Source organism: Dermacentor silvarum, chromosome 7 (assembly GCF_013339745.2).
Source record: "Dermacentor silvarum isolate Dsil-2018 chromosome 7, BIME_Dsil_1.4, whole genome shotgun sequence".
NCBI classification, from domain to species: domain Eukaryota; kingdom Metazoa; phylum Arthropoda; class Arachnida; order Ixodida; family Ixodidae; genus Dermacentor; species Dermacentor silvarum.
In genome coordinates, this window is record NC_051160.1 from 72,463,060 (window position 1) to 72,484,900 (window position 21,841).

At 45.6% G+C, this 21,841-nt stretch overlaps 1 protein-coding gene across 2 annotated transcripts in view; it reads right to left on the reverse strand.

Annotated features, from left to right (window-relative positions):
* The window catches only part of LOC119458210 (kelch domain-containing protein 3-like), an 89,273-nt gene that overhangs the window by 49,372 nt on the left and 18,060 nt on the right, over window positions 1–21,841 (reverse strand). The window contains exon 2 of one of the 2 annotated variants that reach the window (XM_037720035.2): window positions 17,085–17,138. In XM_037720035.2, coding sequence (XP_037575963.1) covers window positions 17,085–17,138 — 54 coding nt within the window. Of the gene's footprint in view, window positions 1–9,863; window positions 9,940–17,084; window positions 17,139–21,841 lie in introns of those variants that run through there. The other variant, XM_049670840.1, reaches the window with a different exon arrangement.

Genomic DNA, 21,841 nt, shown 5'->3' on the forward strand with positions numbered 1-21,841 from the left:
TGTGTTATAACGACAACAAAACCAATTACATTACGACGAAACTTGATATGCAGGAATACTGTGATGAAATAGCGCGAGCAGATTTTTCAACTGTTCTTGATAGTTCAGAGGCTGAATTTGCGTTCGATAAATTCTCATACATTATAACAAGTGCAGCTACGTCCTGTACAAAACACATAACGACCAAGAGGTACGGCGCACCTCGCTGTCCCTGGGTCTCTCCAAGCCTACTAAAATATCTCGGGTACTAAATATCTACTACGATATCCCGAATGAGTTTTTAAAAGCGTATGCAGAATGGTGTAGCCAATACCTTGTCATTATATACCGCAAATCACTCGCGTCCGCACAACTACCAGGTTTATGACTGGAAAAAAGCGAAGGTAATTCCTATACATAAATCCCATATTAATTATTGGCGACACAGAACTCAACTTATCTCTATGAACCTTCCACTTTTTCTTCACTACAGGCCAATCTCACTTACCTGCCCGTTCAGCCTCACATCTTGTAAAATATTGGAACATATTATCTTCAAACACATCACTATGACGCGTTTCTCGAGCAAGAACATATATTAATACCTCAACAACACGGCTTTAGAATCAATTGGCCTATCCCTCGACGCTTAAGTCACCGATGTCGTTGTAACTAAAAAAAATGTTAAGGCGAAGTGTTTGAATCCATGAATCCTTGCGCTCTGTATTGACCTATCACTGTATATTTGTTTCTTCTGTTGCTTTTTTATTATTTTTTCTTTTTCTTTGTTCCTTTTTCTACTTTTTTGTTTTCTTTTTTGCAACTCGGATTGTTGTGTATGCCCTTTTTAATATACTCTATTCATGTTGCTGTAGGAGGCCCTAATTGCAGTTTCGACTTTTGGGCCTCCTTCTGTATATACACTATGAAACATGTAATACAAATATAAAATAAACAACTTGATTGATTGATTGATTGATTGATTGATTGATAACTAATCTAGATTTACTGATTGCTTGCTTGTTTGGGGTGTGTCCAAAGTGAATAGCCCTAAGTAATACTTGGACTTGTCTCACGGGCATTGGTACTATATATGTTATTAGGGGAGGTTTTAGCAGCTAAATTAACAAATTGACGCTCTGTCGACATTGAGGCGAAGCCACTGCGCAAGGTGTCGGCCGATATATGCTACCACTCGAGTACCGCTCGGCTCCCAAGACGGATATCTTTTTAAAGTGCATTAATTGTGCTAGTCATGTCTGCTATATGACTATAGCACCCAAGTCATGCAGATCTGCTTAGCATATGTATGTGACTAGCACGACTTTCGAAATATACTCATCCACAAAATGTGGTATAGAATGCACTGCACGTCCCATTTAATTATACATCCCGAACTGTACATGCTATGACGGAGGCTTCTTTAAGGAAACTTGCTCAGGCCCAACTTCGAGTTCCCTCATAACATACACGGGACATTCAAATAGATGCGAACGCAGAAATGCTTTCACGAGAAAACCATTTTACCGGTTTGAAAAACGCGTATATATATACTTATTGCGTTTGAGAGAGAAAGAGTCTAGGAACTGCAGCACGCATAATTTTGATTTAGGACCACGTACTTTTTACAAATATTGCCAAATATCGGTCAGCTAAAAAAAAAAAAAGAAACCAATTCCATAACCTGCACCAAAAACAGATATCGCAGTTCAGTAAACTTCATATGTTCGAGCATCTAGAGCGGAAAAATATGATCAATAGGTTTACAACTTACGGGATATTGTTACAATGCTTTGTGACTAGTCACAAATTAGCTGTATTTTCAGAGCGGTGCATAAATTAAATGCATCAATTTTGCCCGCTTTGGATGATTCATATAGGTGCAGTTTAGAGAACTGTGGCATCGTTATTCATTACTGAGTTACAGACCTGAAAATTCGGTGCTTCAGTTTGCATCCGGGTGCGTGGGGGTCGATTTCGTACATCAGAGTACCTAGAATGGACTCCTTGGTGTCTTTTTTTTTTGTCTTTTTTTTTTCGAAGACTGCCAACTTCATACACGTTATCGCGGCTCCAACACACATTCATTTTGTTTTTTGATGTGATGCTAAAATGTACATCCCTTGGCTTTATCTGTGCATTGAATATCTGCAAGGCGAAAATGTGGCGTCCGTCACAAAGTGCTGCATATTGGTAGCAGATGCCCCCTCACTGTTATGGTATAACAAGCGGTAAAGCGGCAAAAACAAGTTAACAACAATTTGGTCAACTGCTGTGCCTGCTAAAGTAGAGTGCGAATATTATCGTCAAGCGATGTTTCTTTTTTCGCATTGATTCTCATATCCTTCAATCATTTTGTTATCACTCAATCCATCGATCAATCGATCAATTTAATTAACGTGCCCAGGAACGACCTGGTGGTCTTGGTGCTGGCGCACGTGAGAAATAATAAAGATGCATACACAGATACATACACATCGACAAAAAGGAATAAAAAGTGCACATTCTATACGATTGCGCTTTGTAATATACAACATATATAATGTAACACAACATAGCACAGCATAAAACAACATAACGTAACATAGCGTAGCATAGCCTAACCCCCCCCCCCCCCCCCCCCCTATAACCCAGTATAACATAAAACATGCTTCAAAAAACGTTGCTTGAGATTTCAGGGCACTAAGCCCACGGTAATAACCTGTCACATGTAATAAGCAATGCTGTTGTCGTTATTATAATAATAATTATTAATTCTTATCCCTTCGTAATAACGTAATACCCCTTTGTTCGATATATTATCCAGCGAGCCAATCGGAATAAGCAATCGAACGAGTCTGCCACAGTAAAAATGAAGGCCACCTATCAAAGCAGGTTTAGTTGCCGCTGCGTACGTTATGACAACGCCAATCATTGTTCATGCCAGAAATAGCGTGCAGCAGAAATATGTCAAATGTTGTTTGGCAAGTGCAAAGCGACATATCAGGGGGGCGCAGCCGAAGAGGGGGGGGGGGGGGGGGGGCACACTGGACACGTGCTTTCCTCTCCCGAATGTCAGCGTACGCAGGATACGTGGCATAAGGCGACGTGCGACAAAACTCGCCTGCCCACCCACCCCCTTCCCCACGACGAAATAAATTCGTGGGTATACGCGACAGCGAGGTATATATGTGCGTATTACCGACAAAAGTGTTTTTTTTTTTTTTTCGTATTCTATAACGCAACGTGCGCTGCAACCAAACTGCCCTTTCATGGTAGCGTATATACCGTGCGCTGCAACTCTACATTTCCGGTTGTATGAATGCTTTGATATGGTTTCAGTTTCTCCTACGTCACGGATTTCGGTGCCATCTGAATGTTTATCCCACGAAACCTCACTGCTGGCTGCATGCGGTTTATGTTCTATGTGTTCTATGTTTATCCACTGCCACTGGCAGGTCCCGGTTTCTCAACTTTCTGTACGTTCATTATGTGCTCTTTCTCTCTCTCTGTCGCTCTTTCTTTTTGTACTGTGCACATTGTGTGATGCATAGTGCACAATGTGTGGTGGACGTCCGATATTGGTCAATCCCCCCTACTGTAATGCCCGCTTGGGCGATGTATGTAGGCATGTGAATAAACAAAATGGAGGCAAGCAAATGGCACTTCGTCAACGGAGGATACCAGTCCAGTGGACAGTCACCTCAATCATAAAAGCTTTTCAGGCGTAAAATCTTTTAAAATTTCATAGTAATTTTAAGAAACGTGTTCGGCTATCCTATACAGTACAACCGGGCCGTAAATTTCCCGATATTTTCCTCTTAAACAGCCTGACAAAACAGACTTAAAGGCAACTGACTTTGCACAAAAACACGGGAGCGATCGCTCCTTCTCGCGTGCAACATGCCACGTTAAGTATTTAGTCTACAATCCTTCGCGGCCTCGCAGGGAGCCAATACAATTCGGACAATATGTACCCACGGTGGATGCATACGACAGATATATCCCGCGAGACCTCTTGGCTCATCGGCCACCGACCTTGTTTTGAAACTGTTTTGCCCGTTAGTGCCACCTGCCTTACTCTTTATCTCTGACATGTAATGTATTGTCAAAAATGACAATGAACTCCAACTCTTCCATTGCATGCGCTGAAGCACTACAATACAAAACGCGTGAAATAACATAACAATAACTGGTTCAGGATTAAGTGAAGTCCTGTCATCGAACTGCGTGCGCCGGAAACAAATGATCGAAATCCATGTGCTGTTGCTAACAGACACCTGTGCCGCACTAAGGCTTTCCGAGAAAGAAAGACCACGTGACTAGGGTCAGCCAACCACCAACGAGCGGCCTACGACTGGTCGGCTAGCGTGGCTGACGTTAGCATGCCGGTGCGTCAGCGGCGCGCGCGTATGATCCCTGGGATACCGTGTAGGTTAAAAAGACAATACAATACAGAAAAACAAGACAGGGCAAGACAGGAAAAACAACCCAAGGCAAGAGAAGACCGGAAAACAAGACAAGACGGACGGACGGACGGACGGACGGACGGAAAGACTCATTCTACGTGCAATGTGCGGATTTGGCGAGTGAACGCAGGCAAAAATGGCGTCAGAGAGGAGATTGTCTTGCGAAGGCTAACTTCCTAACATCATACTCCCTTCTAAGTTTTCTCCCCGAAGGAAGGTGGCTTTTCTACTTCCTTTACCATTTCTTTTACTTTCCTCCAAGCTGGAGCAGTTTAGTGACGTCACATCTGCTTATCATAAATCCGCGATAAATACCGAGAATAGCACCACCTTTCCGCATATCGTTCATGAGAATGTCCCATGGAAAACAGTGGTAATTTAACTTAATATAGTTTAAAGGCCTCCCCGGCACACTGCGACGCCGACGGATCGATTGCAACGACCTTCAATATGTAAGACACCTTGCCGGCTCAGTTACGACAAACTGCGGTCATAAAAGTTTCTTGTATGAGGACGCAGCAGACAGATCGTGTGGGAATCCCATAGCAAGAACAAAGGTTATTACGCGCGATTTTTCACCACTGCAATGCATAGTTATTCCGTTCAAGGAAACACTTCAAGAAAGAAGAAAGAAAATCTCACTTATCGCTGCTCACAGACGCGCACTCCAGCATACAGTCACGCACGCGCGACACGCAACGAAACATGCAAACACAGAGATCCTATACAAAGACAACTTTTCTGAAGGTCACAGGCGCTATGAAGGTCAGAGAGGCAAGAACGGCGCGATTAAATCGGCCCAACGACCTCGGTCTAGGTCGGCGAGGGATTGGATCATCACCTTGACCAAGTAACCGCGAGGACACGTTGATTGCATCTGATTCTCGTCCGCGATATGAATCAAGGGCCGCGCTGGCGATTATATAAGCGTGCACACTATAGAAGGTCGATTATCACAGGTCGCGAGCTCTTCCAATTGATAAGTATAGCCACGAGGAAACGCCCTCGCTTGCGTCGAAATATATCGCACAGGCAATCTCACGGCCTCACAGCTACACGCCGTTCCAGCTGCAGCAGGGTGACCACAGGCATACGCGTAGGCCTGCTGCGGTGACTCAGTGGGTAACGTTGCTGTATATACTGCGGAACACAAGGTCGCGGGAGCGATTGCCAGCTGTGGCAACCGTATTCCTGTAAAATGCTAGTGTGCGCCTATAGCTTTGCGTTCACGGTAAATAGTTCCACGTAGTCAAAAATTAGTGCGCAGCCGCTCGCGCTTACGAAATCTCTCGTCGCCAGATTGTCCTTCCGGGACATAAATATCGATAAATGTTTAGTGCGTCCGCATATAGGTGCACCTTCGGGCCACGTCATCGTGTCATGGCCCAACGCGCTTCACATACATACAAATAGTCGAAAGCCTTAGTGTTCTCCCGCAAACATTTCTCAGGTATTTATATCCCTTATAATAGCGCTTATAGTATACCTGCTATTCATCTAATATCGGATACAAAGGTGAGTAAACTGTTACGAGGCGAGGAAGGTGAGCCACCCTCTCCGCAAACATATGTAAACGGTCTATAATTACACCTTTATTGATAGCGCTTTTTTGCGACATGAACGTCTGGAATTGTGGGCGCACTATGTCATCAGTCGTTTTTGTCATGGGGCCCTTTCAGACACGAACTTATTCTGTGTGCCGAATATATATGCTTCTTTAAGTTTGCATTTTGCATTTTTGGAATCACTGAAAACGAACAACACGAAAACGGGGCGAACATTTGAATTACTTTCGGTGCATTTTTATTGTCTCTAGCAGGAGCAAGATCGAATGCGTCCCGTGCAGTGTACGTCAAAGCACCCAGTCAGTTCAGGAAATTATCTGATAAAAATATTTGTAGTAAAAAAAAAGAACTAAATAGAAGAAGAGAACTCGTTACGTGGTCACATGCTGACGCCGCCGAAAATTATCGCGACGTCTATCTCTCAATGGTTTTTTGTTTCTTTTTTTTTTCACGCACACTTGACACATAATGACCAATCTTGAAGAGTAGGTCTATACACTGTAATTGATTCTTGTGAAAAAATAAAAGTCTACCCATTTTCAAGCTAGGTTATCTGTTTATGTTTATTATTTTTTTTTCGCTATTTTACTTTGTTCACTCCCTTATTTGGACTAACTTTTAGGCGGCATTCACACCGGCGACTGACAGAGGTCACGCGCGATCTTTGGTTGCAAATGGTCGCTTTGGTCTTGAAGTCGCGCACTGACCGATTCCTCAGCTTCACGACTGGAGTCGCAAAGCTGCTGAACCAGTCAGCGACGCAGGAGTATATAGGACGTCCGAATACGATGATGGCTATTTTACGTGGCCATGGTTGTGCGACAGGCGGGTCGCACTCGTCGGTGTGAACACCTATCGCCGTGAGTCGCCCCTCGGTCGCCAGTCGAGGCTGGTCGCGCGACTTCTATGAACCGCCGCGGTGCGAACGCCGCCTTCACGACATGCACCTATCAGGGAGTACGGAATCGTGAAATAGTCAAATGCTGTGAAGCGGTTTTAACAGACCATGCAAGCCTAGATAAACACCCTACACAGAATTACATAGAGAAGACGGCCACATGACACATGCAAGCATCAACTCCACCAGTATAGGATATAGCGATGCCCTGAGTGGCATGACTGGCCCGATGAGAAGGTGTGTATCGATGAAAACTAATAAAAACTACTTAAATCGTAATGAAATAAAATTGAAAAAGAAATTAAAACGAAATAAAACGTGCTTGAGGGATCTGTCTGCCTACAATTACGCGGGTGGTGAACCTGCACAGAAACACTAATTAAAGATAGTAAAGAAACTAACAAAATTCCTTTCGCGCTCACGGTGTTCATGACAAACTTTCCCACTTTACCGTTTAGGGACCAACTCTGTTAAAATCCAGGAAAGGTCCCTTTTCATACTAAACATAAATAAATAGTTTTAAAGTTCGAAGAGGCTCTGTATAGTTTCCATTTACAGAAAGTTTCTGTCGTAAAATAAATCTTCTTTTTTTCTGTTTGTTTAGTTATATTTTACAGTGTGTGTAATAGTAAGTGTTCTGAAATACGCGAAAAAAAATACTAAATATCATAATTTTTGCCAGCTCTTGTGATTATTAGGTTCTATGTAGATGTTTTCAGACTCCGACCGTACACGATCCCTGTCGTGCCAACATTGACATCCGACAGGTTCCAGCAGGTTCGAACTGGTTCCAACGGCCATCTTTTTGATGCTTCGCACGTCGCATCGAGTGGTGTTTTGAAACTCCACGCATGCATAAACACTCTGTGAAGTGTTTACGCTGCCGCTCTCTGTCAGTACAGTCCCGTGTACAGATCTCTCACCGCTTCGTTTTCCCATGCTGTTCGCATCTGAATTCGTCTTGATCGTTGATCGTCTGAAACTACTAGCATGTTATCGGTTATATACTGGACCTGCCGGTTGACTCCCTCACGTACTTTTCTTTCTCTTTTCGCTCTCTCTCTCTCTCTCTCTCTCTCTCTCTACTGTTATTCTTTTATTTCTGTTCTTTTTCCAGCGAAGCTGTGCACGGGAGTTCCGCAATGGTTTTCGTGCGGTAACGGCAGCGTGTGGAGGCGTGCGGCATACAGGGGGGCATATGCGCGGGATATATGTATATATAACTATGGTGGGATATAGAGAAGGCGTTCGAAGTTACCTCCTCTATAGCGAAATACTTGCATTCAGATGTAGTGGAGTGTTTGCATAGTCTGGAGTATATTTCGGGTAGCTATAGGCCCTTATAGGATTTCCGAAGGATGTAAGAACACCCGTACACAGGTTCTTTGATCTACGAGTTGCTCGATTTTCCATGCGTGTGCAAAGGTTTCTTTTCTTTCTTTTTTTTTTTCCTTCTTCTCTCGCCTCATACCCCTCTACTTCAAGGCGGAGGTGGCGTGGGTATGTTTCTCTCCACCGTGACCTCTGCTAGAGCACTGCACGGGCTCGGGCTTACCCGAAAGCCTGGGCCCGGCCCGGCCCACGGGCCGGGCCGGGCCGGGTAGAACAGTTTTTTTTCACGGGCTCGGGTTTTTTGACGCGGGCCCGGGCCGGGCTCGGGCTTTCTGGTGGTGTGCATGTAACGTGCAGCGAGTTATTCTCGGGCGTCTCAACTCTGAAAAACATTATTTTTCGGTCTCGGGCCGGGTTCGGGCCGGTTTCGAGTCGGGCTCGGGCCGGGCTCGGGCCTAAGGTAAAGGGGTGGCGGGTCGGGCCGGGCGGGTAACGTACATTATTTCCGGGCCCGGGCCGGGCACGGGTCTCGCCATAAAAGTTTTGATCGGGCTCGGGCGGGCAGCCCAACGTAAAAACGGGCCCGGGTCGGGCTCGTGCTGAAAAAATCGGCCCGTGCAGTGCTCTAACCTCTGCGCAACCACGCAATGAAACCAACAACGCAGGAGAATAATATCCCCACTGCAAACAAGTATACGCCATCAAGGCCAAGTGCACAATTTCCTTTATAGAAGCGCAGCTTTGAGTGCCTTCTTACTCGGTGTTTGCGCCACTGCTCGGTCGGGTTCTCGCCTATAGTGAAAGAAATCGGATCCCGGAAAGACCGTGTAATAGCAAAGTGGGGGGGATTCCGGAGATGCGTCAGTGATGTAAGCCCGTGCCATTTAGGAGCTGCCAAATATGCATTACGCAACAGTAAAATGGGCTGTCGGAGTAGGTCTATGCGAGCGATTGCAAAAATGTATAATATGGAGTTTTTACAGTCGGCAAGCCATCCGAAAGCAGTAAGTGGTGGCTAGTTCATTACCTCGAACGAAACACTAAAGTTGACAATTAGAGCCGCGGATTAACCTGTGGGCTAAGGAGGCTGCAATCCCCGGGCCCCTGACTGCTATAGGTGCCCCATGTCTCCTTGACGGGCCCCTAAGGTTATACAATAGAAATTGTAAAGTGTTGTCCGGGGAGCCTTCTTTTACCGCGAGAATTCTTACAAAAAAAGTTTATGGTACGCTTCGTGCACAGAGGCTCTCTTGCTCTGCTCGACCAGCGCCTGCAAGCGACCTTCCTCCCTTGCCTTCTCTCATACAAGAGACGAGAATTTATGCGCTTTCTGGTATTCGCCTAGATTCCATGCCACACATATGCAGAGCAATTTAAAGCGGCCGTGCATAACTAAAGCGTTTGTTGCTTTACAACCACGCGGATCTCTCTTTTGCCTGAGTGATGGCGATGGAGCAGTTCGTGTATTTGGGACCAACATCGCGGTTAACTGGTAGCAACGGGCCCGTCGGACAAGGAGCATTAGATAACAACCTGACAGGGGAAAAGAAACACGTTTTGTCAAAGCATAAATGTTGCAAACGTCATATCGAGACATAATTGATGCCCTCGGATGCATGTTCATCGCATGTAACCTTTTACCTGAGAGTGAACTTGAAAACAGCAGGCGAAGCTTGTAACGATCAAAGTATTTGGCATCTTGCTTGCTTGCTTGCTTACTTGCCTTCAAGAGTGGCTCGTACCCACTATGGGGGATTGGGTACCGTGATCGTCGTCGTCATCATCACTATTATCATCATGATCATGATCGTCATCATCATCACTAGGGCCCCCTGCCCCAGAATTTCTTAATTCGGCACTGGATTATCTTCAAGACACGGCACTGAAACAGCACTGCAAATTTCGTAAGATGCATAGAGTAATGTTTTTCGTCACCGATTGGCGGTCGATATCTTTCATTTTTTTTTTCTTTTCCTACAACGCTCGCGAGCCGGGTCCTATTAGGCAGTTAGCGCCGCTTACGATCCGCACCAGTCACGCTTTCAGGCCCTACGGAGCATGGCCTCTAAGATTGGGCGGCGCGCGCAGTGCAATCTCGGACGCCATGTACAGAGCGAAAAGTTTCCTACTAAAATCACTCGAGGGAACTCTGGCGCTGCGATCGTTTCGGATGGTATAATTTTAAAAAAAACAGCAGCTGGCAACAAAGGCACACGAACCGCGCTGGGTTGTTACTCCGCCAGCCAATCACAGAAGCAAACAAAATCGTCGTCATGCGACCTTTTCAAAATGGCGTCGTTATTGATACGAGAGTACTTGTCGTACTTGTACGTTCCACTGATAGACGAGTGAAAACGTATCAAATTGCGCGCTTATTCTATTATTATTTTTTTGTAGTTTCCGCCTTATTTAGGTAAGAGGGCAAGTTTGAAGTACGAACTATTGCAACCTCGCGGAGGAACAGTGGCTGGCAGTTATGAGGGCGTGGGCGGGGCTTCACTGCAGATTAAAGTTGTATACGACTATAGTACGCAGATTTGTGCAATTTTCGTGCATGTGGATTTGGACGTCATTTTCTTACGTTTTACCTTTCTAAATTTTCACACAATTATAGCTTTCTAAACACGGCAAGGTGATCTGCGCATATGCATATTCATTGCGAAATGCTGCACTTATGACAAAATATTTTGTTGAAAAAAAAATGCGTTCCTCTTATCCGGCGTTTCCTTGGGCGAATGACTTAAAAATAATCAGCCATCGTTTTATTCGAAGAGCGTCCGAGCGTTTTAATATGACTGTGGTGAAGAAAAAAAAAGAACGACTGTGCTGTGCTCTGCAACTAATAGTCTGTAGCTCCTTATGCGCAAGATATGTGTTCACGCGCGAAAGAATTCCCACTCATTCTGCGCAAACCTCGCGCTCAATGTAGCGCTGCAAACTTTCAATTGCATTTCTTGCCATCTGGTCTGAAACTGAAACACGTACTGGAACAGTAATATATGTCTACGTCACTGGAAGCACAGTATTCGCCACGATACTTCTGTTATAATTTTTGTAAACTGTATCCTAAAATCAAGCAGTAAGGGCATCGTCTGAGTTCCCTTATTTCTGACGGTGGGAACGAAGGATTAGTTGGCAGCTTGACAGCAAGATCTTACCGACTCCGTAGTGCTACTCTCTTCCTCATCAGAGATCATTACTTGCCCATCGAAGTCCTCATGATGGAAACATCGTTGCAACATCGACATCCTTAATTTGCATTACCTTTTCCGCAACTGCCGGATGGATAGGCTTTTATTCACTACTTACAGCATTATCATTTGACACGTTTCACACACTTTTCCTGTTCCATATACGTAGGCTTCGTTTTCGGGTCTTATATATATTTTTTAATTCGAGGGGTAAAAATCGGGTGCTATTTTCAGCTGATAATTGGGGAGAAATCTGGTTTTTCGTGGAACCACTACAAAATTCTTTTTTTTTTCGGTTTAAATTTACAAATGTACTAAGCGAGGCATTACATTCAAGGAGGGGGGGGTTCGCTTTCTTTAGCGCAAACGCGCCTTCTTCTGACGCACGAAAGGCCGTGGGGGGGGAGGGGGAGGGAAGGGAGGCGACGTTTAGCTGCGGCACCAAGTGCCACCAAGGCTCCGGCAACAGTCACCAACGCCGCACGCATTTTGTGCGAACGCGGGCAAAACGCCGAGGGCGTCGACAACAGTTCTGCGTGTTGCCGGTACTGCTGCATGTCCAAGTTTATACAGCTGATAAAGCTACTATCATTACTCCGTATAGCTCTCTACAAATTTGCTATCGCAATCGATGCTTCGCCTTTCAGGTGAAACTGCGACAACTTTTTTTTTTCGGTTTAAATTTACAAATGTACTAAGCAAGGCATTACATTCGGGGGGTTCGCTTTTTTTTTTATCGGATTGTACCACGAGCTCCTTATCGCTGACGCGTTGAAACTAGAGATCTGTTTCAAGCAGGTAATCGCGGGGGACATCAGGGTTTTCTAGCAAATACTTCGAAGTTCGGCGTTTGTTTGGAAATTAATAAGTAATAATGACAGCAAAGAGCATTGATAACTTCTAGGACATGAAACATTTTATTCACGAAAAGCTGGTCGTCGATTTTTAAAGCGAAGCTTTATATGCCTAGGCGAAATCGTCTGTGTACAGAAAACTATCATCAGCAGCATTGGCTCGAGCGTCGTCGTCTCCTTCCTCAATTGGCTCGTTGGCGCCCCTCGGGTTGCGCTCGTGCTCGTGCTCGGCACGCGCTCGTGCCACTGCTCCCGCGTTCGTCGTCGTCGTCTTCTTCCACAGCTGGCTGCATTGCCCACTGATCTTCACTATACATAGTAGAGATCAGTGGCGTTGCCGCTCATCATGCCAGCGTAGAATTTCACTTCTCTTCTGTCGTCGTAATGGGGAGGCCGCGTTTACGGGGGTATGGGCAATTGCTCAAGGAGGTACGAGCCATTCACTGTCTTACGTGACGGACAGATTTAATATTGAAGGAATTTAATTTCGAAGAATCGCAAGCGGCAATGGCGGGCGAATGCTGCTAACCACGCCGCCGATCAAGCTCGAGACATCGAACGCAGGCGACAACGGCGGACTGCGGGTATACCGTGAGTGACGTCGTTCTCTCCGTTGCCGTCGAACGTGTGTGCAACCTCATAATTGGGAAATATTTTAATGAACCCTCGGGATTAACCGAGTGATAAACACCGGGGCTGCACGTTTCAGCTTCACTGGTTAACCATCAAGCTTCACGGAGGGGAAGGGCCGACGATTTTTTTTTTTTTTTACACATACAAGCTTGTTAACGTAGATTATCATCTGCACGCGCAACATGTCGGTCTCCCTCCGAGACCTGCCTGATCTTTGAACGTATCTCAGCTGAGAGAACGTTTTCTCGACATCACAGCTTCCATTATCAATAGCGCAACTATGTCAGTGCAGCATTTGCCAGCTTGGGGTAGCGATGCGTTAGAGTCGTGCCGATACTCAATAAGTTCGACAGCGGTGTTTGTTAGTGGGGCTTGCTTCCGACAAGTTCTGGTTAAACCCGTCGTGAAGCGAATCCATGTCGTCCGTCACGGAAATGAAGAGAGGTCGGTAGTCATCTAATGACTGGCTCAGCAGACGCTTTTGGAATGCATCCAAGACGGCTCCCAATTTCCAAAACGTTAGCTGGTTTTTTCGTCTTTGTCTGAGACGTTCCGTTAAATAGCCAACAGGATCTAACTTCGCTGTCCTGAGGCAGGGTAGCTATGTGGTTTTGGAATTCGGGGAGAAATGGGGTTTAACCCGATTCTCCTGAAACATGTCCGGGGTGTAAAAATCGGGTAAAATCGGGTTTCACCCGAAAACGAACAACCCTAATTATACGATGTACAGTCTGTTTCACACTTAGGGGAAAACTCGGAGCGCCTAGCAAGGCGCTCCGAGTTTTCTCCTAAGTGTGAAACAGACTGTACGTCAGTGCGACGAGGCTTTGAAACGGGAAAGCGCTCTCGTCGCTCTACAATTACAGCGGGCAGGAATAGCCAGTGTACCACGATTGCGGGTTCGTCGGCGGCATTGTGCTCGCACGCATCGACCTCAGCACCAACTGGCGGCGAAGGGAAGAACTGTAATTGTGATGACAATTGTCGTTGGAAGGGAAACGCGGTCGGGGACGGCAAACAATTCGATGGGGGGATGAGATTAGTGAGTATTTGCGGGTACGCAGGGCGGATTGGGTTCACGCCGGGCGTGTATAATCGAAGATCTCCGGCTTTGTCCTACACAGTGGCACCAATTAGCTGACCTCGTAGAGAATGAATACACAGGACGCTTGTTCGGCTTCATTTTTGTTCCTGCTCTCTCTTGAGGAAGGAAAAACAGCTGTTTAAAGCAAAGTCACGAAGCTACGAGGGAAACCACGCGTACTGGTTACTGCGAAAGAAAAAAGCTTCGCATGTTGAAACATACACATCGTATGTACTGGTCCTGGACTCGAACCCTGTACCATTGCCGTCTTTACCGGGCAGTCGCTCTGTACCAACAGAGATACGTAGACAGCTGGCGGGTAGTAGCGACGATAAAGCTAGAGCGAATTAATCGACAGCACAAAGCACAGGAAGACGGAATAAGTAATTAATTATAGCTATACATCCGTGGTCCATGACTATTGCCTATGGATGACTTCTATAATGGTACTCCATTTGAAACCATTCGTGCCTTTAATATCAGCCTTCTAAGCAAGACAATTCTTGTCGCTTCTTTTGTCATTGTCTGAATAAACCATAAAGCATAAATAAAGTGAAATGGGGCGGGTGACAAAAAGTCACCGAGCCTGCTTCAGATAATCATATTTTATAGCATCCACTGCAGTCGATAGCATTGTCTATATGTGCACTTTTTAACACGTCAACGATATCCGCAGTGGGCTTTCTCTTCTCCTAATATTTCCGCTCCAACCGGGCTCAGTCCTGGTTAACCTCCCTGCCTATCATTTATCATTTGCAATATATATATATATATATATATATATATATATACAGGGTGTTTCAGCGAACACTTTCAAAAATTCTTAAAGGTTGCCTGTAGAAGATAGCACAATTCTAAATAATGAGCTAGCTAGCCTACTCGAAGAGGCGGACATTACTTACAAAAGAAATTGAAATGCATAATCGAATAATTAACAAAAATGCACTAATTAGGTTTTAAACTAATTACCTGATGGCACGTATTGTAATTTACAAATTGTAGCCCTGGAGTTCGCAAGGCGATGATCCACTTGGAACGGATTCTCGGGATGACACCAGTTTCGAGGTATTAATTCCCGAACTTTGCGGAGAAATGCATTGGCGTTCCAGTTAGTTTCTTAACAAAACGTCGCCTTAGACATTGAAGCACAAAATTAACTGGAACGCCAATGCATTTCTCCGCAAAGTTGGGGAATTAATATCTCGAAACTGGTGTCATCCTCAGAATTTATTCCAAGTGGATCCGGCTTGCGAACTCCACAGCTACAATTTGTGAATTGCAATGTGGGCAATCAGGTAATTAGTTAAAAACCTAATTAGTAAATTTTTGTTAATTATTCGATTATGCATTTCAATTTCTTGTGCAAGTAATGTCCGCCTCTTCGAGTAGACTAGCTCATTAACTAGAATTGTGCTATCTGCCACAGGCAACCTTTAAGAATTTTTGAAAGTGTTCGCTGAAACACCCTGTATATATATATATATATATATATATATATATATTACATTATTTCTCTGCATTAGAAGATCTATTTATATATTTTAAGGTTACTCATGTCTGTACACCGACCCCCGGCTCCATATCTTTCTTGCGTTTCTCCCCCACCAATATGCAGTGAACGTATATCTTGCCCTTTTAGGAAGCTTACCCCACCTTGCGGATCTTCGCAGAACTTACGAGCTTCTACCATAGCCTCCGAGATCATCAGCGCCGGCGGTGTCCAATGCGCGCGTGGCCCCAAAGCAGCCCATTTGAAGGTTCCACAAATAAACAGTCAGAAGCGAGCGCCCTCATGCGTCGTTTGTGCGCCTTCATGTCCTGCTTATACCCGCGATGCAAGCATACTATTTGGCTCTCAACAACAATGTGCCAACTAGCCCGCGAACGAAATTCTTTTGCATTACAGACACCACACGCGCACACATCCCACGCACGTTCACATTTATAACTGATGGTTCAGTTCTCGCAGGACCAAACGTACAAGCCATATATAAACAGTCATGGCCCATTCATTGCCCTGTATGTTTTGTCTTTTTTTTTCTTAGCGCAACACGATAAGAACTACGTAACTGCGTCTACATGTGAACACATCCCCCTTCCTCTGAAAGAAACCGGTATACAGTCGAACACGGATTTATATCGAATCTGAAGGGGATCAGAAAAAAAGTTCGATATATAGGTAATTCGATATATAAAATGAAAACTATATAGAAAATTTTTCAAGGGATTTTTACTGTTGTTCGTTGCACACAATTATTCGTTATATCCGGGTTCGATATATCCGAGTTCGACTGCGCCTGTTCCCGGCGATTTGCGTTCCGCCGGGGAGTGCCCACAGCGGCAAACGTCTCACTTTCCCTCGGTGTGATACGCCTTCGCCTACATGCGTCTTCCTAGCGTGCATTACCGCCGTTTACACAGATGCGATACGCTAGAAGTCCCAGGCGATACGCAACTTGTCACCTTCGTGTAAACGCCGCGCGAGAGGCGATGTTGGCGCTTGGCAACTGCTACAGCCAGGCGCCGTAGTCTCTAAGCCACAATGGTGGGCTAGATAAAAAAAATGGAGAACGCTTAAGCTTCGCCTTTAAAGTGGAACGCGATAGCATTCAAACATCCCTGGCTGCTTGTCAGGCTTCCCGGCAACTGCAGCTTTCTTTTTTCTCCAACTTCGCTTTCGCGTGCCGCTGCCGAGGAGACGAGCGCCATCTGGATGGTGCTTTTTGCAAGGAACACCGACCGGGGCGCGCCGTTGTATGAATGGTATAGAAATGCCGGAACAGAGGTTTGTGCTTCAGTTTCCGCGTAACAGAATTATGCTTTCTCGTATATTCAAAATTACAATAAGACTCTATCCCGTCTGTAGGTTGTGGTTAAGTCCTACTTTACGCTTTTTTCTGGCGCATTTTACTTTGAGAAATTCAATTAGTTCACCAACGCCTCTGCGCCACGCGGAGCGCGTGCGTGGTCGGGGTGGTTCGGGATGATTTTATCGGCCGTAGACGCCGGCGCCAACGCCGACACCGACGCCGGATTTTCTGCGACACGTGAGACGCTGAGGGAAGACGTGCACATATTCAGGCAGAGGAGACGAACTCACGGGTCTTGCCGCATCACCCGGAGTCCCGTCGTCTCGGTGGTCCGGGAAAGGCACCTGCGATACAGCGCATAGGATAGTGTGAGATAAAGGAATCAGGGCACACGTAAGCAGGACATGTAGATATGGACAAAGCAGGCGGCAAATATGATATGACCCGGAGTATTGAGGACATGCTGTAAGCTGTCGCTGTTATTTAAGCACGTATGCGACTGTGACTCTCTAACTATATATTGCGATGTTTGTCTCATTCTTTATTTGTGTTCTGCCTAACTTGAGCACAGTGTTGTAGGCGGTGATTGTATAACTATTCTACGCACTATTCAGTTCGTTAGTATTATTTTTTTATGGACGCCAACTTCGTAAATAATGCTATGGTGGCTATAGTGATGCAGATAGGTATACCTGCAACACACGTCGATGTACTAACAATGAACGTAGATTGAACAACATGTCATACATCGCATAAGCAGACAAGCGAATAATTAGCCACAATAACAAGGCGCCTATGGTGACGACGACGGTAAAAAAAAATGTCTTGGGTGTTTAATTCTGTAAAGCAAAAACACAGTTCCACATCGAGTAAAATTACAACAACGCGTTGAATTTCATTTCTGGCCATGTAAAGCACCTTTGCACACACATACAAAAACAGCAATGCAATGTTATTTGAGTAAAAAGAACTAGTCATGATAGTAATTAAGCATATAGTAATTGGTGTGCTGAACTACTCACAAAGGAGCACTCTCTCCAGCGTATCAAAAGCGTTATCGTAGGCTACGCGTTAGTTTCCCTCGCTTAAATCAGAATTTCGAGGCATAAAAGTCAGAGCGGCAATAATGATACGTTGGACATTGCGAGGTCAAATTTCATACCACGCAGGGGATTTTCTGGTCTCCAGCATAAGAGTGCACTGAAGCAAGTTTGACACAGTCAAGAATGTCACCGTCGTGTTGAAAAGGCGAGCAATAAAAAAGAACTTCACTTCTACAACCAGGACCATGCGACAAAAAAAAAAAAAAAAAACAATTACATACCGTGACCTCACAGATTCTGGTCACGCTGTGCAATCGCTACGTGATGTCACGGTGAACTACAGCTGGACACCAGCAACAGAACAACCACAACAATAGAAGAAGAAAAGAGAGAGAGAGAGAGAAACATGCTTGCGACACGCCAGGTCGGGATTTAAGAGGAACACTTAATTCTTTAAACGAAGCAAAAGATAGTTTGTTGCTCTCGTGCCGTACGCCTTTTTGCTTTGTCACTGGCGCTGCCGCGTGACGTCACCCGCAACACCCGCGTGACGTCACCCTGGGCGATCAGCGAGACAATGCGGTCGACGAGAACGATAAACATAGCGCATCGCGCGGCGTGTCATTGTTTTCTCACCTCGTACCTGCGCGTACGCTTTCCTCGAGCGGAACAATGGCCGTAAGCGGAAGCTGTGAAGAAAGAAACGGGGTCGCCACGAGAAGGCAGCCAAGGACTCGCACGGGGGCAAAGCGCGCACGCTCACCCGACCCTCTCTCTCTACACATTCGATGAGAGCGAGAGTTCTTAAGGTAACGGCACGGTGAACTTTCTCTTGTCTTCTTCTTCTTCGGAGAGCTGTCTTGTCTGTCTTCAAGGACTGTAAGAATTTCCACGATAGAGCGATTGCATCTTTTATGTCACCTTGTTTTGACTATACATTGCCCGGAAATACACAAGCTTTATGTTTTCTTCATTTTTTGCTTTTCTTCTTTCTTTCTCTCTTTTTTTTAAATAGAAAGTATAAGGAAATGAGAAGAGGTTTATTGGTGGTGTCCGTCAAGGACGCTACGAGTTTAAGGAACGGCGAGGCAGCGTGGGCACCGTCTCCAAAGACACCAGCGACAAGCAGCGCGAGCAGCCCGAGCGTTGGCGATGCCGCTGGACGGCGGCGCGTCTTCTTCACCGAAATATTGTCACCCACCCGAGAGCAGCACGAAGTTATCAAGGAAACCTGCACGGGTTTCTCAGAAATAAATCTTTGTCCGGATCCGGGAGTTGAAACCGCATCCTAGCTAGGCCTTGCTGAGCCGATGGCTTTACGACCTGAGCTAATAGGAGGTAGCATACCGCAGAGCGATATAGCTGCACGCTCTAGCATCTGGTGGAGAAAAAATATTTCCCTTTCATGAAACTTCCTCCACATCGCCGATTTGTGCAAGCTGAACTGGCATATTCGGATTAGAAAGAAAGAGAGAGAGAGACAAGACCATGCCACTACAGCAAAACATTCCTATTTATTGTGGCAACACTTCTTATGCTTTTGTTGTTGTTGTTGTTTTTTTACCAAGGCTTGACGAGAGTGGTCCACACAGCATGGCGCGCCAAATAAGGCATACTGTTCAAGTGAACTCCACCCTTCGTTGCTCCACCCTTCGTTCACGAGAACTCCACCCATGCAAGGCTTCCTATAGCACAACGCATGTTCTGCGTGCACAGAGAGCTTAATGTCGACACATAAGAGATCTCTGTTTTGTGAGGCACCCCATCGAGCAATATAAAATATCATGTTGCGACACACGCAGCAAACACGTACAGTGGGATGCGCATTGATAAACGATGCCTTTATCGACGTTAAGAGGATATTCTGCGCTGCCCTTGTAAATCACGCGCGTTAACTAATGGGTATACGCGTGTAGTATATTACATTTCTCGAGTATATAGTCAGTATATAAGCGGAATCCAACTAATCTGGTGATTACAGCAACAGTAGGCAGGAATGTTAACACCATGGATTGGCAAGTTAAGACTTGTGGGCTATAACAGAAAGTTAGCCGCCTTACCTTGAACCGCGAGCGCTCGGGACTATAATTTATCGACGAACAAGGTTTTTGTTGATTTCTAGAGAAACAAAATACTACACCTGTAGGGAGCTTTGAGGACTTCTTAAAACAAGAGAATCGCCAGATCATGCGAAAACATTCTCAAATACGTGGCGTTATATTAACGTACCGGTACTGTGATTTGGGAGAGATATTAAAAAAAAGCGAAACATTGCTCTTTATCTTCACTAACAAGCAGCCATATTACGTGAAATAAATGCAATCAATTAGAAAGAAATACACTACAGCAGAAAAAACTAACCTTGCGTTGCTCATTAGTGTTCTTTTAAATGGTAACGACGCGTCACGTACAGACAGAGGTAATAATGGGTACTTCCCCTGCAGGAGGACTACCGGTGTGAACGTACGTGTATGGCAGCGTAATGTCCTTGCGGAACCGTATCGAGGCTTCGCGTCAACAACAACAGACGTTATGGATATTTGATTTCGAAACAGAACTAGGTTACCGCAAAAACGTATGCTATTCAGTGCTGCAGGAGCGATGAAAGTAATCACAAGGAGGTGTGCATAGGCCCAGTTTGCCTTAAAATCAAATTCTGGGGTTTGCCTGAAGAGCGCGGTCACAGCGTCGATCACTCTTTGCCGTTTACGCAGCGCTTCATCACCACAAATCCAAGGCACGCTGTGATTAAACAACGACAAACAACAAAAACAAACTGAAACTTTCGCCTTTATCTAGCCCCCTCGTGATTAGGGCATCTGCGAACTTGCATTAGCGCTTCCGCTGGTAAACAAGAACCGAAAGTGGTCATGCGCTGCATGTCAGACCATCTTTAAGCGTTTTGCAATAACGTTTCCCCGACTTCGGCTATTGAGTAAGCATCTATAGCACACGCGATATAAGCGTGAACATAAAGAAAGATAGAATGTACACCATAAGCGTTGTGCAGCGTAGTCCTTGCAGTGTACACTCAACAAATCTTGAAGATGCTGCGCAGGTCCCGGGACGTATGTCTTTGCATAAACTTAGGCGTTTTGATGCGTTCGCGTACGTCAATGAGTATTTCATTCGCTTCGAGGCGTACGTTCAGCTACCAGGAAAAGAAGAGCGCATGCTGCCGTCAGTCCAAGCCACTGTCACGGCAAGCCTCCTGTGTGTTAGCATAAGCGAGGGCCTTCGTCCCACAATATCGAGAACAAATGTCAAGAAGATCGCCGAGACAACGACCGAATTTTGCTATACCGACGTGAGTTGAAGGCTACAGCGAAAGCCTGCAGCACCATTCCCTTCAGGTGAAGGAAGCAAATGGGGCAGAAATTGTTACCCGTTTAGCCCGAAGTAGGCGGTGCTGCGAAACCGGGGTTTGTGATCCGCGCCGCCACAGAGAGTTCAGCGATGGTGCCGTGCCGGGTACCAGGCGAAAGAAGTCCGGACGGACGAGAAAATGAGCAGTTTACATGAGGAAGATCACAAGACACAAGCCAGCGAAAGAGCAGTGCTCTCGTTGGTTCGCCAGGTCCCCTAGAATTTCCGAAGTGTTCTTTCACCGCATTTATCGCCAGCATCAGGGCCGAAGACGTTCCGTTGACCCGCTGCAGTGTTGTCGAGGCGGGGCGATTGACCTTTGGAAGGTATGGTGTCGGGAATGGAGAAAGTCCTCGGGTCTCACTCTTCAGCAATCATTTTGATTGCGTTGATTACATCCTTGCTAGTGCTCAGGCGTTGGAGAGACCTTTGTTAAGAGCGATGAAGATAAATAGTCAGGCGACGTCACGGGTGCCCGTACGCCTGTCCCTTCCACAGCTTCCACAAAGCTGTGATCCTGTGGCTATGACGAAACACAACTGAATTGGTATAACGTGCAGGTATTCACCCTGCTATATAGTTCTACGCACAGTTTACGAAGTTGTACGAAGTCCGTCAGTTAGCACCGGAATGTGCCA